Source organism: Pempheris klunzingeri, chromosome 14, assembly GCF_042242105.1.
Source record: "Pempheris klunzingeri isolate RE-2024b chromosome 14, fPemKlu1.hap1, whole genome shotgun sequence".
In the NCBI taxonomy this organism is placed as follows: Eukaryota; Metazoa; Chordata; class Actinopteri; order Acropomatiformes; family Pempheridae; genus Pempheris; species Pempheris klunzingeri.
The window spans coordinates 23,262,507-23,278,645 of NC_092025.1; the positions used below are offsets into that span (position 1 = coordinate 23,262,507).

At 42.2% G+C, this 16,139-nt stretch overlaps 3 protein-coding genes across 4 annotated transcripts in view; all 3 read left to right on the forward strand.

Moving 5' to 3' along the window:
- The window catches only part of mpzl1l (myelin protein zero-like 1 like), a 158,945-nt gene that overhangs the window by 45,111 nt on the left and 97,695 nt on the right, over positions 1-16,139 (forward strand). The window lies entirely within an intron of this gene.
- On the forward strand, positions 616-8,578 carry foxred1 (FAD-dependent oxidoreductase domain containing 1). The gene is made up of 11 exons (XM_070843558.1): positions 616-799; positions 1,254-1,471; positions 1,971-2,081; positions 2,874-2,992; positions 3,082-3,176; positions 4,094-4,195; positions 4,865-4,941; positions 5,562-5,722; positions 6,753-6,882; positions 7,023-7,127; positions 7,963-8,578. Exons 1-11 carry the CDS (start codon positions 643-645, stop codon positions 8,215-8,217), a joined length of 1,530 nt encoding a protein of 509 aa, XP_070699659.1. The 5' UTR covers positions 616-642; the 3' UTR covers positions 8,218-8,578.
- Positions 13,031-15,766, forward strand: kcnj1b (potassium inwardly rectifying channel subfamily J member 1b). Of its 2 annotated transcripts, none has more exons than XM_070844094.1 (2): positions 13,031-13,178; positions 14,623-15,766. In XM_070844094.1, the coding sequence occupies exons 1-2, from the start codon at positions 13,162-13,164 to the stop codon at positions 15,764-15,766; spliced, it is 1,161 nt and encodes a 386-aa protein (XP_070700195.1). In that variant the 5' UTR covers positions 13,031-13,161. The 2 variants fall into 2 exon arrangements, with proteins under 2 accessions (XP_070700195.1, XP_070700196.1); XM_070844095.1 differs by having other exon boundaries at positions 13,043-13,178; positions 14,617-15,766.

Genomic DNA, 16,139 nt, shown 5'->3' on the forward strand with positions numbered 1-16,139 from the left:
TGCAGGAATATAATTGAGCTTCCGTGAGCAGTTTTCAAAATAAAATGGTAATTCACAAATATGCATGGACTATATTTTAGGAAGAGCAGCTTCAGCGGTTTATTCAGCGTATCCTGCTCAGACTTAACCTATGTTTTAGAAAGATATTGGCACATAGGTTTATATGAAAAAATACAACATCTCAGAGGTTGTCAGGGATAGAAAGTTAAGAGTTTGTTTGTTTTTACTGGACAAGTTTTGGCCTAATGTGTAATGTGCTGTGAAATATTCCTTTTCTCACGTAAAATCAAGACTTTTTACACATTTTTTATACATTTTCCCATTGCACAAATCAACAAAATCTCTTTATAATGTCCCATATACTTGCTCTTTCTATTGATAGACAAACTGAGGATTAAACGCCTGCATCCACATGTGTGCTTTTATTTTGAAGGAACACGCCGTATTTCCGGTAGCTTTGTTTTGATTATTTTGACTCTTTTTTTTTTAAATTGACCTCGCGGCTAAGTGACAGTACTGACAGCTCAGGTTTCAAGAGAAGATATGCAAGTGTGTCCACACCTCTGTTGTTTTGGCCTGTACGCTGTAGAAGGCTCTTTATTTAGCCGACTAGCTAGCTAGCTAGTTCATTAGCTCCCAGCTATGTCAACGTGGCGCAGGCTGCGTGTGAAGGTGCGGGCGGCTCATGGATTACTTTCCTCCAGACGGGTGACACCACGGCACACATGGCTGCAAGGACATTTAACCTCATGCCGAAGCCTGAGCACAGGCACACCTCTCCGAAATGACTTCTTCAAAGGTGGGGGGGGGCATCAGAGGAGGCGTCTGTTTACTGCATAAAGCAGGAACGTGTTAACAAGCTAGCAAACCTCATTCAAAAAACATCATTATTTAAAGATTTGTTGATCTAGAAATGCATACAGTTTGTATTATCAGCGCTGAAAGGCTCTGATGAACTGTTAAAGGCTTCTTTACTATTCGGCATGCATAGAATCGTCCAGAAATGTAAACTTTAAACATTTGTCCCCACTGCTATTTACACTGATACTACCATGTAATTTGGCGGGTGATATATAGCAAGCCCACCTACATGTAAAGTTATATTAAATTCCGTTCTAATATGTGAATTACTTCATATGCCGAATTGTAGAGCGGCAGCTAAAGTTTCAGAAAATATCTTCAATTGTGAGGTGCGAGTCAACATGAACGAAATGATGAAGAAGTAGATTAAAATTCCTGTTTTTGTGGTTCAGATCTGGAGGACCATCTGGCAGCCATGAGGAAGAAGGCGGCAGAGGCTCTTCCAGGGAGCAACTGGAGTCCCTTTGAGATAAACCCCAACCTTCCTCCAGAGAGGGCTGACATTGTGATCGCTGGAGGGGGCGTGATGGGCTGGTCCATCGCCTACTGGCTGAAGATGAAGATGAGTAGAGAAGGGGTGAAAATTGTTGTGGTGGAGAAGGACCCAACGGTGAGGGCCAAGTGCCAGAAATTCTTCACTAATTCTCATTTAAGATACATAACATATACATATATGTGTGTGTGTGTGTGTGTGTGTGTGTGTGTGTGTGTGTGTGTGATCAATCATTATATTGCTTGTTTCTAAGCCACCAGACTCCATTGACAAAAACAGTAATTTTACCTCGCAGAGAACAGAAGTTGCTGGTCCACTGTTGCCTCGATTAGTTAGTTTGTTTGTGTTATCGTGCGTCACGTAAATATATTTTTTTAACCAAATTAACCCGAAAAAACACCAAAGTCACACAATAACACAAACAAAGTATCTCATCGAGACAGCAGTTAGACCAGCACCTCCAGTGTAAAATCACTGTTTTTATCAATGGAGTCCGTATGACAGAATTTCTGCCAAATTGTTGATTCAAAACAACTTTTTCCGACCCCTTAGTATTGACAGTAGCTCACTTATAAGCAGCATGAAATATAATAAACCTGCATGTGTGTCTCCCCAGTACTCCCAGGCCTCCACCGTGCTGTCTGCCGGAGGGATCCGACAGCAGTTCTCCCTGCCTGAGAACATCCACCTCTCTCTGGCCTCCGCAGACTTCATGAGGAACATCAATGTAGGTCACGCCGAAGTCGCCTGCTGCTCGTATGGAGCCTCTCTCAGCTCAGTGCACAAAGGCAATGAATTACAAGCCTTTAACTTATTATTAGAGTTTGAACAACATCAGTTACTGATATAGTTGGATGTTAGCTCCAGCTGGTTTAGTATTTTGTGACTAATTTACACCTGGTTTTTGTCTGTATTTATACAATAATTACATTATAATATTAGTATAAATTAGAGATGCACAAGAATAAGAATCTTGTGCCCTTTTCATCAGGGAACTGAAGCCGTTGTATCTCTTTTATGCTCTCTTCAAAGCCACCAGACTCCATTGACAAAAACAACAATTTTAACTCACAGAACACGGGACTTGCTAGAATACAGATGCCTCGATTTGGTTTTAGTTTGTTGTGTTATTGTGTGACTTTGGTGGTTTTAAATGGTTAATTTTGATCCGAACTGACACGTGAGTTCATTGACGGAGGCAGAGGTGGCACAGCAAACTCTCATGCTCTGCAAGGTAAAATGACTGTTTTTGCCCATGGAGTCTGGTGGCTTTGAAGCGAGTGAAAAGAAAGCGAGAACAGCTTCACTTCTGTCGCTCAGGGCTGTCTGACGTTAATGTAAAATATTAAATATAGCGGATGCATCCTGACCAAAATAATCAAACTATCCCTTTTGATATGTAGAAATAATTATGTCCTACAAAGGAGGAAGTGCAGTTTGCAGTCTGCAGAGAAGACAGCCGCAAACTCTATATTTTTATTGTAAAATCTGCATTATTATATCGAAATAATCCCCTCAGGAACATCTCGGCGTGCTGAACGAGGAGCCGGTCGACCTGCAGTTCAACCACTCCGGATACCTCTTCCTGGCCAGCGAGGAGGTGGCTCACATCATGCAGCAGAACTACAGCACCCAGAGGTGTCGGCCATCTTTCTCTCAGCACAACGACGTGATGTCAGAAAGCCACAAATCTCTTCCTAAAGTGTATTTTACTACCTCTGCTGCAGGGAAGCCGGAGCCCAAGTTTCACTTCTCTCTCCGACACAACTGAAGGAGAAATTCCCCTGGATAAACACGGAGGGAGTCGTGCTCGCTTCATATGGTGAGTTATTATAGTTCTGTGTGTTTTATTAGTTTTATAGTTATCAGATAAGAAAATATGTTAGTTGATAATATTTGTGTGCTGTCGTCTCTATTTTTTAGTTCTAACGAAAATTAAAAGTCACATTTCTGATCCTTGAATCCTTGAAAATGCTTCAAATTTAAGTGTTTTCAAGGTTTGAGGAAAGAGCTTTTATTTTGAATTATGTGCTCGGAGAAAGCCTAATTGATATGATTAAATGTGATTTATCACAGCTGTAAGGATGGATAAAGGTTGAAAATGCACCTGGAAAATGCTTGAAAAGTGGTAAAGTCAAAGTCACCAGACTCCATTGATAAAAACAGTAACTTTACCTCAACACTATGGGAGTTGCTAATCCACTATTCCCATAATTGGTTGGTTTGTTTGTGTTGTTGTGTGTCACACAAATATTGTTTTGGATCTAAACTAACCCTTTAAAACACAAAAAGTCACACAATGACTCAAACAAAGTAACAGCAGTGGACCAGCAACTCCCGTGTAAAATTACTGTTTTTGTCAATGGAGTCTGGTGGGTTAGAAACAAGCAATGTAACGGTTGTTTGTGGTTAAACTAAAATAATCTTCCAGGTCTTTCTATGTAGGGATCCTTTTAATAATGTTGTCAGACACTGAATAACAATCTGAGCCTGTCAGTGTTTGGGGGAGAAAGTGTCTCACTTTTTAAAGCAACTAAAGCTTTGAAAAGCACAATATTTGTTGTGGAGTGGGAGCAGAAAGTGACATTACGTATAATACTCAAGTAAATGTACTTTGTTATCCTCTACCGCTGACCTTTTTAAGTGTTTAATGCTAATTCACATCAGTGAGGATGGATTGTGTTTGAATAAATTCAGATTTAATTTTCTTAACTTTAACTTTTGTTTGCACTCCTCCAGGGCTGGAGAACGAGGGCTCGTTTGACCCCTGGACTCTGCTGAACGCCTTCAGGAGGAAAGCCGTGTCCATGGGGGTCATTCCGTGCTGCGGAGAAGTCACAGGTTTGTATCGCTGATGTAAATCACTGTGCGTTAACCAGAAAGTTACTTCAGCGCTGCAGTAAAACAGATCGGCGTCCACTGTGGTACCACGTGTTGTATCTGAATTACTGTGAAGCTGTTAAACATTCATTTTTCAAGTGCACTGGGGAAACATTTCCGCTCTATCAAATCTCTGTCGCTCTCTGCTCGTAAAAATGAGCCTCGCTCAGAAACTAAAACATGGAAATAGTTCAAATCTCTTCTGGAGGGTTCACAGATATTTAGTTTCTGTCTCTACATTCACTGTTGTTCTGGATCAACATGTTTTCTGTCTTTATTTAGTCACATTTGGTGAAAAATAGTCAGATTTTTGTGAGTTTTTCAATACTTTTATCAGTTATTATGAATTGATTAATGAAATTCTTATGAAAACCTCTGAGTTGTGGTGTGGAGTAGAAGTAGGAAGCAGCATGAGATGGAAATACTCAAGTAAAGTGATTAGATAGATAAGTAAAATGTGACAGAAGTAAGAAGATTTTTACTCACTTTTCCTTCACTTGAGGCCAAAATTCATCTTAAAAGTGGAACATTTACTCAAAATACTACAGAAATCTACAAAAACTGACATTATGCCGTGTTTTTCTTTTATCTGGTTTGATTGATTAGTATTAATGTCTATTTCCTCCACAGATTTTACAACTTCGTCAACCATGTTAACAAGCATTTATGGTGAACAGTTGGACCTGAAGAGAATAAAATCTGTCAAAGTAAGTTTGACTGTAGTGGTGGAGAGTAACTCTGCACTTTGAGGTACTTGTACTTCAGTTGAGTATTTCCATGTACTGATACTTTCTACATCTACTCCATCACAATTCAGAGGGACATACTCTCTTTTTTCTTCCTTTGCTTTAAAGCCGCCAAACTCCATTCACAAAAACAGTGATTTTATCTTGCAGTCCACGGGAGTAGCTGGTCTACTGTGGCTCCTATCTGTTAGTTTTTTTTTGTGTAATTGTGAGACTTTGGTGTTTTGAATTGTTTATCTGAGTCCAAACTAATCCTTTAATTCATTGATTGAGGCAGCAGAAGCACAGCCAACTCTTGTGGTCTATGAGGTAAAATTACTATTATTGTCAATGGAGTCTGGTGGCTTCTGTTCCCCATCAAAAGGGCTGTCTGACTGCAATGTAAAGTGGTGAAATATTATAAATACAGCGTAGACTTAAATTGATATAGATTTTTTTTTTTAGGTGGGCCCTTTTTTTAGGTGGCTAATGTGTTTTTCTCCTCTTTGAACTGGTTAATATGGTTGATTTCCTGTTATTTCCTTGTTAAATACTTGGAACTCCTTTATTTTACTGACTGGATAATGTCCTGTGCTGAGCAGGTGCAGATGCCAAGCAGCCTTGAGTACCAGCCGGTGGAGTGTGCCGTGGTGGTGAATGCAGCAGGAGCCTTTTCTGGTAAACTGGCAGACAAGCTGGGAATTGGCTTCGGTCCCAAAGACTCCATCGCTGGAATCCCACTGCCTGTGGAGCCACGGAAAAGGTAGGGGATTATGACTTTAAGGATGATTACGCTCTTTTTAAACCTGGTCCCTTTTTTTTTTTTACATAGTTTGGAAAATAACTAGTATGAAGAAAAAGTGTCAGCCACTAAAAGTGCTTATTTTTGGCAAATTGTTATTTGAAGTCTCAAACAACATTACAGAAAGATTTCCCACAGAGATAGACCTGTAAGGTCCTTTTTGTTCAACTAAAAGCATCTGTTAAAATCGCTTGGTTCAGGGACACCAGACTCCATTGACAAAAACACTAATTTTCCCTTGCAGAACACCAGTGTTGTTAGTCTACTTTCTGTGACTCTGGTGTTTCATCATGTTGGTGTGGATCTGAAATAACATGTTGAGACACCAAAGTCATACAATAACACAAACTTACTAACAGATTGGGCCAGCTGCAGCACAGTTACTTATCTGTTCTGCAAGGTAAAATTACTGTTTTTATCAATGGAGTCTGGTGGCTTTAAATCGGCCAATGTAATATAATGTTTCTGGTTGAACAAAAAGGATGTTACAGGTCTTTATCTGTAAGGATCCTTTGCATAATGTAGTCAGACACTCTTAATAACAATCTGAGCCTGTCAGTGACAAAAACAAGCTCTTTTTGTATGTGAAAGAGGGCAAGTTTTCTTTGAAAGGGTCCAGCGGCGCCTCATGCAGTGCAGTTCATTAGTATTCGGACGCTGTAGTCCAGTGACTTGGAAAGCTGTCTAACTTCATAGTGCTGACTCTTGGCTGTAGTTTGAGGGTGTTTACTTGCAAGTCTTGCTGAAGTGTGTAATAATTGTTGCCACTGAGAGGCAGCCTGTGACTGCTCACCCAGTAAAAGTCGGCTCATACTAGAAACCTAGAAAAATTCAAATTAGATTCATCTTAAAACACCAAACAAACACCAGAGGAGAGCGTTTAATTCTCTCGCTCAAGAAATCTCCCCACAAAAAATGTAATTACATGAATATTTCTGCACTTCAGGGCCAATAAAGCAGAGTTCAAGCAGGATTGTAAACTGTTTTTCAGGTTTGTGTATGTGGTCCACTGTCCTGACGGTCCAGGTCTGGACACGCCCTTCCTCATCGATTACTCTGGAGTCTACTTCAGAAGGGAAGGATTAGGAGGGAACTACATCGCTGGGGCTTCACCAGAGGAGGTCGGTTACTGTTCGAATCAGTTTCCCTATTATTGCACATCGTGGAGTGTGTACTGCACAGTCGGTGTCCATTATAGTGCCGTTATTGTCAGTTTTGGAGCAGTGTGTCGCTGAAGGAGCTCTCACTTGTGTGTCCTCAGGCGGAGGAGCCGGACACCAGCAACCTGGAGGTGGACCACCAGTTTTTTGAGGACAAGATTTGGCCCAGCTTGGCAAATCGTGTCCCTGCCTTCGAGAAGCTTAAGGTAGAGGTGGAGAAATACAGCTCTGGTCTCCTCCAGATGAGCAGTGCGGGCATTTGCACACGCTTCATACGTGCAGGAAAATGAGCTTCGGCTTCAGCGGATCATGTTTGTGATGATTCGCTGTGATTCGAGGCTCTAACGTCAGCTAACGCTAGCTACAGGAACAGGAACTGGAATTAGCAGCAGCCTCTGGCTACGTTTAGCAGGAGGCTAAACTATTAGCAGCGTTCAGCGTATCAGACAGACAGAGAGAGACAGATAAAGACAGACAGACAGACAGACAGATAAAGACAGACAGACAGAGAGAGAGAGAGAGAGACAGATAAAGACAGACAGACAGAGAGAGAGAGAGAGAGAGAGAGACAGATAAAGACAGACAGACATAGAGAGAGAGACAGCTAAAGACAGACAGAGAGAGAGAGACAGCTAAAGACAGACAGAGAGAGAGAGACAGCTAAAGACAGATAGAGAGAGAGAGAGAGACAGATAAAGATAGACAGATAGAGAGAGAGACAGATAAAGACAGACAGAGACAGACAGATAGATAGAGAGAGAGACAGATAAAGACAGACAGAGACAGAGAGACAGATAGATAGATAGAGAGACAGCTAAAGACAGACAGACAGATAGAGAGAGAGACAGCTAAAGACAGACAGACAGAGAGAGAGAGACAGCTAAAGACAGACAGACAGAGAGAGAGAGACAGCTAAAGACAGACAGACAGAGAGAGAGACAGATAAAGACAGACAGACAGAGAGAGATAGACAGATGTATGTTGTCCTTCACAGACAATAAACCACCACGGGGTATCTCAGCTCTTTGTTCTTGCCCCCAGGTGAGAAGCTCCTGGGCAGGTTTCTACGACTACAACACCTTCGACCAGAACGGCATCATCGGGACGCACCCTCTGGTGAAAAACATGTACTTTGCCACCGGCTTCAGCGGCCACGGCCTGCAGCACTCCCCCGCGGTGGGCCGCGCCGTGGCGGAGCTGATCGTGGACGGGGGGTTCAGGACGCTGGACTTGAACGCCCTCGGCTTCAAACGGATCCTGGACGGGGAGCCGATGCTGGAGAGGAACATCGTGTAGAGGAGCGATCATCACGGCCGAACTATATTTACATCACTAATAATAATAACTCAATCAGTTTTTTAGCTGGCTGATTAGTTCACGTGCTCAGATTATGTTGATTTGGTCATTTTTCAAGCTTCTAACTTGATCAAACTTCTTATTTTGTCTGTTTTTAAACGTTTATTATTGATATTTACTACATTATAGCCTGCAGACAGCAGGTTACAGCTAAAATCAAAGAAAAACCTGTAAATTATGAATTGAAGATTTGTTTTTTGCTGCTAATGTTGCTTCTCATGTCAAAATAAGAGTTTTTGTCATATTTTACTTTGACGGTTTCTAAACAAATACAACCGAAGACAGATGACTTTTTTTAAATTAAAATATTTTAATGTTAATGTCAATTTCGGGTATTCATTGGTGGTTTTATTTCATAATTAGGTTCTCAGTTGCTGCATCTAACAGGTACTTCAGGTGTTGTGCAGAAATTGTGCACCAGGTGGGGCCATTTATGTTCTTTTATGGTTTCATATCAAGCAAAGAGCAGAGAGCTTCATCCTACTTGACACGTTTAACTCAAAAAAATAAAAGCAGAATGTAATTTGGAAGGTAGAGAGATTATATTGAGTCAGTAACACTGAATTAGAGAAGAGCTTCATTTATTTATTCTAAATGTGTCTCTTTTAAATTAGAATATTAAAATAAACAGTCGCTTTTGAGCGTCTTATAACTGAAAGATCAACTCTAAGACGAAGGGGAGAAAACATGCAGAAATAACAGCAGCTAATTGACGACCCAGACGCTCTTACAATATTAATGCTTTCTAAAGTGCAGGATTAATGAGGTGCATTAATATTAAACTGTGGTGTCTGTTGGTCTTTGCTCGGAGGTTATTTACAGCGTTGATCCAACATTAGCTTTGAGAAGCTAAGCTGACTAAACTGTCCTGTTTAATACGTAAACTCCTCGCTTATTTATTTGCATTACAAGCTGCATTGGAGACGCTGTTTTACTGGAAACCACTGGTTTAACCTTTAACAATGCATTTTATTACCTGTGGCTAATTAAGGAGGTCTATGTGACCACACGTCATGTAGGAAACAACATTGGATCTTGACTTAAGAATACAAAGTTGTGTTGTGTTGGGGTTTTTTTTGGCATATATCATTTAACAGGTGCACAATATGACCTGGGATGGGGTGTAAATGGGTTAAAGAGGCATTTTTCATTCACCTTTAAAGGGTATCTGGGGCTGATTTTTACATATTTTGGGTTTGAAGTGATAAGTAGGAACAAAAAGTAACTGATCCAGTTGAGCCACCAGACTCCATTAAAAAACCCACTAATTTTACCTCACAGAAGATCAGAGTTGTTAGTTTGGTTTCTGTGACTTTGGCATTTCCACATGCCAGTTTGGGTCTTAACTAATGCTTTAAAAGACCAAATCATGCAATAACACAAAGTAATAAACTGATCAATGTAGGTGTAGACCCTATTGCGGAGACCCTGTTCTGTAAGATAAAATTACTGTTTTTGTTAATGGAGTCTGGTGGCTTTAAACCAAGCGATATAATCACTGTTTCTGGTTAAACCAAAAGGATCTTACAGGTCTATCTCTGTAGGGATCCTTTTCATAATGCTGTTAGACACTTGGAGTAACAATCCACAAAAGCCTTTCTGTGGAAAAAGTGCCCAAGTTTAAAAATATCATAGTTGCCCTTTAAAGACGGTATTTCAGTACATGCACTTTGTACTTTTCTCCGCTGAGTAACATAACGCCAGCTTGCAGTTCTGCACAAATGCTACAAATTATCTTGTGGTTTTCTCTTGCAAGTAAATATTTCTAATCACACCGTTCCCACATCAAGCAAAGTAAGACCTGCCACCTCCACATCCTCCAAATGTCAACTTCCTGCAGCCAAATGCAAAGCACCTGCAAAAACCAAGAAAATGTAAGAGTGAAACATGCAACACAGTTATTGGCAAAACAGCAGCACAGCTTTTACTTATTTAACAGAAGTCCCCTCTTTATGTTTGAGGTAAAGGTAAAAGAAATTAAAACTACAAAAACTTTGGTTTTGCATGAATTAAACTAAAAATAACAAGATAATCGTTTAGTTTTAGAGGTGCTATTAGGCTAGCAGTTTCCCCGTTTCCAGTCTTTATGCTAACATATGCTCACATATTTCTATTTGTAAAAGTAACAGAAACACATTTTTTATGTTCAGATGTTTTATTTTTATACGTTTTGTTTTATCTCATCTTAAGCCTACGCTAAAATCACACATTAACAATTGTCGATGGCTGTTTTATGTCGCTAATTGCTAGCTAGCTAACACGCTACGAACAACAAGGTATCAGACCAACAAGTTGTGTCAATAGTTGATTTATTTAAATTGACAGTTTGTGTCATTTAGAGGGAAAATAATTTAATTTAAAATTTATTTTAAACATAGCTAAATTTGATGCTAGGTCTCCAGGGTAGTCGCTAAATCTAGCAAAAGCATTTGCTAAATTGGCACACTGGTAATTACCAGACTGTAGTGTCTGTCTGTCTGTTTTTTTGTGTCTGTGTCGGTCAGTCTGTGTCTATTTTTTTTTTTTTGTGTCTGTGTCGGTCAGTCTGTGTCTATTTTTTTTTTTTGTGTCTGTGTCGGTCAGTCTGTGTCTATTTTTTTTTTTGTGTGTCTGTGTCGGTCAGTCTGTGTCTATATTTTTTTTTGTGTGTCTGTGTCGGTCAGTCTGTGTCTATTTTTTTTTTTGTGTGTGTCGGTCAGTCTGTCTTTTTTTTTTTTGTGTCTGTGTCGGTCAGTCTGTGTCTTTTTTTTTTTTTTTGTGTCTGTGTCGGTCAGTCTGTGTCTTTTTTTTTTGTGTCTGTGTCGGTCAGTCTGTGTCGGTCAGTCTGTGTCAGTCTTACAGCCCTCCGCTGACCAGGGGCACCACGTCTTAGAGCCTCGAGGTCAGCAGAGGTGGTCTGCTGTAAAAGAAAAAAGGCCCACACTTGCCTCATAGAGCGAACCCCTACAATGAGTTGTTCGCTCACACAGCTATTCTGTGCGATGGGAGCCGCCGTGTGTTTTCACACATGGGTGACGTGGTGACCCATCGGGTGAAGCTAAGCCCGACGGTGCCCCCAAGCTTCGGCAGTGTGGTAACCTTGCAGATCTACCGGGGTCCTATATACAAACTCTCATGTGCTGTCGCAGCGATGTCATGCGTGACATCACATTCTGGTATGAGTTCCGTCTGATTGTGACATCGTGCATGACATCACATCCGGAGTTCCGCCTGACGAGTTCCGTGACATCAAATCCGAGCATGAGTTCCGTAACACAGTATAGTAACTGTGGTGGTGCTGCAATACCAAAGAGCACCATGAGGTGGCGCCCCCCTGTAGCGTTTAGTGATGGGAATTTCGGCTTTTTTTAGAGAGCCGGCTCTTTCGGCTCCCAAGTGGCTCCTCAGATTATTTGTTACTTCAATAAATGTATTACCAGATTATGTGTAAAATGAATTACTAATGTAAAAACACATTATATAGAATATTTATTGTTTATATTGCTTTATTAATTTTAAATTATTTAGTTTTACTGGGGTCATGGAGCTCTGGGCTGCAGGTCTTGGTGTCTGTGGTGTTGTCCTGGATGATGCTGTAGACACACTGACACCTTCATTAACAGCAGCTTCCCTTGCTTGTCTTTCCTCCTCTAACTGAACTGATGGTGAACAGTACACACATGTCTGTGCAGGTTGTTTGTGGAGCCTGATGTGAAATTTTAATTTTGCAAAGTCTGCACTCTGCCCTCCAACTATCAACTTTAGCGACTTTGGCTTTCTGGGTGTCGCCATCTTGGTTTCTTTCTATCCAGAAAGACGCTTCTGATTGGTTAGTCCCAACCCTAAAGCCCCCCCCTTCCTGGTGTATTTTCCTCTTAATGGGACCATAATTGACTAAATGAACGTCCTGCTGTGCTGAAGGAGACTGTAAACTAGCGACTGAGACCATAAACTCATCTGGAAAATGTTCACTGAGCTCATAGACTTCCATCCAATTAGACTTCTGGTTGGAGCCAGTGGAGTCGCCCCCTGCTGGACATTAGAAAGAACGCAGGTTTTAAAGTGTTTTTCAGCCTCTGGTATTTCCAGATGCACCTGTGTACCTGACTAAACTAACAGCAGCCTGTAAAAGTCCTGCAGAGTCTCTGCAGTTGAATCAACAGAGCAGGAACACTTTGTGCATCTTTTACCATCTCCCCCCCCCCCTTCATTAAAATGCAGCTAATGGTATCTGTGTCCATCGCTGAGGGGCATCTTATCATTTTAAGAACCCTCTCATTTCATAACTGCTCATGGAAATATGCTCCACAAATATGAAAATGGTCCGTCTGCAGCCAGAGAAAGATGGCAGAGACACTTTGTCCCTGCAGCTCTTTTCATTTTGATGCAAATGTGAGGCAGCCTCGCAGGTTTGAGCGAGGGGGAAGGGGGACAAGGGGGGACAAGGGGGAAACGCAATTGAGGGATTTCTTTGTGAGGCCTGACGCAAATCCCAAATGTTCCCAGGGCTGAAAACAAAATCAGCATGGGTGCAGCGCCCGGCCATGTTGGCCCCTTCAATAGATGCACCTTCTGCCACGTAAAAGTGCAGAGGGCTTTCTCGCCCAACACCATCCTCCTCATGCTGGTGTGAATACATACACTGAAATCATGAATCCGGAGCAGGGGAAGCCACTGCTTCTGTTTTTAGACTTTTTGGGAGTCTGGCTGCCAGTCAAAGTGGACTGACGCCCAGTGGGAGCTCTCCGGCTGGCTCCTGCCTGTATGAAGCCAGTGTACACGGTGGCATGTGGCTGGGATTAGGAAATTTCACTGTGGATTAAAACTTTCCTGCCTCTCCATGGCCACTTGCGAAAAGAAAGGAGTCTGAAGCTGCAGCGGAGATCCAGCGAGCGCTCTGGGCCCATGGTCTCACTTAGCAGGTATGTCGAAACAAAACTTTTCTCTTTACAGAACTGATGATTTACTAATTAGACTTTTGGTGCTTGACAGTTTTCTTAAATTTAGAGACATCTTTCATGTCTGTAACAGCACAAAGGAGTCAAATATCTTGTTTTTACTGCTGCTTCAAGGAAAGTGATCTCTAGCAGAATATACAATAGTGGTGTTACCAATTATATAACAAAGGAGTACACAACAGTACTTCTTAAGCCTTATTACGGATAAATAACTCCCAAATGATGTAAAAATACTGACATATGAGGCTCATTAGTGAGTCATTAATGATAATAATTATACTTTTGAGTGGCCATAAACTGTTGACAGAGATTGATTTGATTAATGTGCATCTCAAACCATTTTTTTCCAAAACAAAACAAGTTTTTTGAATCTCAAACTTGAGTCTAATCAGCTCCTGTTATGTAATCCTACCACGTGGTGCCAACTGCACAGTACAAACAGGTAAAATAACACTTATACTGTAAATCAATAATGAATAATTTAGTTGTTTGTGCCCATAAAAAGACACATAGTTCTAATCTAATGATAAATAAGTGATGTTTGGTGTTATTAATTCACTGCCTGTTTATTTGCACGCTCTGACTTGACATGTGGGACCATATTACTACGACGGGTTTATTCATAAAACCCATCAAACTCTTCATTTAGGTCACAAATATATAGTTGTTTTTTTTTAAATAAAGGGTCAATAACTTACTGAACCGGGTGGGCACTGTAGTTTTTAACAAATGTCACTCAAACAGGAGGAAATAGCACATTTGTCGGGGGACTATTTCCAGCTGCGGATTAATACACGCTTGTTTACAGCAGCAGAATCATGTAATTAACATTTGTTAAAAACTACAGTGACCACCTGTTTAAATGAGTTACTGACCCGTTTTTTAAAAATGAAACTACATATTTATGACCAGTTTTACCGCTTAACCTTCAGCGCTATTGTGTCAGCGCTATCGGACACAATATTTGAATGGGACGGTTTCTGGTGGTCCCTTTAATGGAGGTCTATGGCACAGCGGACTAAGATGTATCAGACGGTACATGTCAGTAGGATCAATTCTTTTTTATGGGTTTTACTTTGACTGTAAGAAAAATATAGAATATCAGACGTAGACAGCACAGCACTCAAATTAGTCTCTCTAAGCTGTGTGGTGAATAATATCTAATCCAATACGTGAAAATATTCCTCATGGTTTTTACATAGTCAAAGGCTCAACTGGTGGTTCTGTTCGGTTTTACTTTATTACATCTGCAGTTTAAGCTCAGTGAGTGTCGTCTGCTGTACAGATGCTGAAGCCCCTTGAGATAAACGAGTGTGACTTGTTGACTTGTTGTGACTGTATTTCGTACTCTGAAACACATCGATGCAGCACCTGAACTAATCTCCTGCGTTTCTTTTTCCAGCTCCAGGATGTTCCAGCTGCTCCAGGGTCACATGCAGCCGGCTGGTCATAAAGGCCGCAAAACTCGGCTGGTCACCAAAGACGGGCGCTGCAACATTGAGTTCGGCAACATTGAGTACAGTAACCACTTTGCGTACCTGGTGGACTTCTGGACCACCTTCGTGGAGATCCGCTGGCGCTTTGTTCTTCTCCTGTTCGTGACGTCGTTCACCGGCAGCTGGTTCATCTTCAGCCTGCTGTGGTACTGGATCGCCAAGAGCAACGGGGATCTGACGGGACAGAACCGCACAGATGGACACGTCCGGTGTATAGACAATGTCAACGGCCTCACGACGGCGTTCCTCTACTCCTTGGAGACCCAGACCACCATCGGGTACGGTGGCAGGGCGCTGACGGGGCACTGCGCCGGCACGGTGGCTCTCATTATCGTCCAGTCTCTCATCGGCGTCTTCATCAACTGTTTCATGTGTGGCGTCATCTTGGCCAAGATCTCCTTGCCCAAGAAAAGGGCGAAGACCGTCACCTTCAGCCGCACAGCCGTCATCTGCTTGAAGAAAGGAAGTCTGTGTCTCCTGATCAGGGTCGCCAACCTCCGAAAGACCTTGTTAATCGGCAGCCAGATCTACGGCAAGCTGCTCCGGACGACAACCACACCAGAAGGAGAGACCATCATCCTGGACCAGGTGGACATTGACTTTATGGTCGACGCCGGAAAGGATAATTTGTTTTTTGTTTGCCCTCTGACCCTCTACCACGTGATTAACAAGTCGAGCCCGTTCTACGAGCTCTCCTCCGACTCTCTCCCCCAGCAGGACTTTGAGTTGGTCGTGTTTTTGGACGGGACGGCCGAGTCCACCAGCTCCCTCTGCCAGGTCCGGACCTCCTACATCCCGCAGGAGATCCAGTGGGGATACAGTTTCCTGCCCATCATCTCCCGCACCAAGACGGGGAAGTACCGCGTGGATTTCTCAAACTTTTCCAAGAGCGTGCGGGTCACCACGCCACACTGCGCCGACTGCTTCAAGATGGACTCAGACCAGAGAAACCACAACAACCTGGAAAATCACAATAAGCAGCAGAAGCTGGGCATCGACAACCCGGCGTTCCAGGTGATTGACATTCACGAGACTGTGGACATGACGAAAATGTGAGCGGCGGGAAGAGGAGCTTTAACGACACGGTGGCTCAGGAAGTGGCAAATGCAGCAAGAGAAGCTGCGTTTCTCACTTCCTCTCAAGCAGAGCTTCACTTTTAGTCAGACGGAGGAGGAGGAGGAGGAGGAGGAGGAGGAGGAGGAGCGGCGTCTGAGAAGAAATATTTGTCCGTGAACATTTGAGTTGTCGCTCAAACGCCCCAAAAAAATTCAGACATGAGCGGGAGTTAAGCTCTCGCTCAGCGGCTCATTACAATCAAAGCACCTTTGGGACTTGTGACTTTGTCTAGGTAATGTGTGGAAGAGGGAGAAAGAGGGATTGAAGTTTAGACGTGTGGAAAATGAAAGGGGTAAAATACTGGATGGCACAG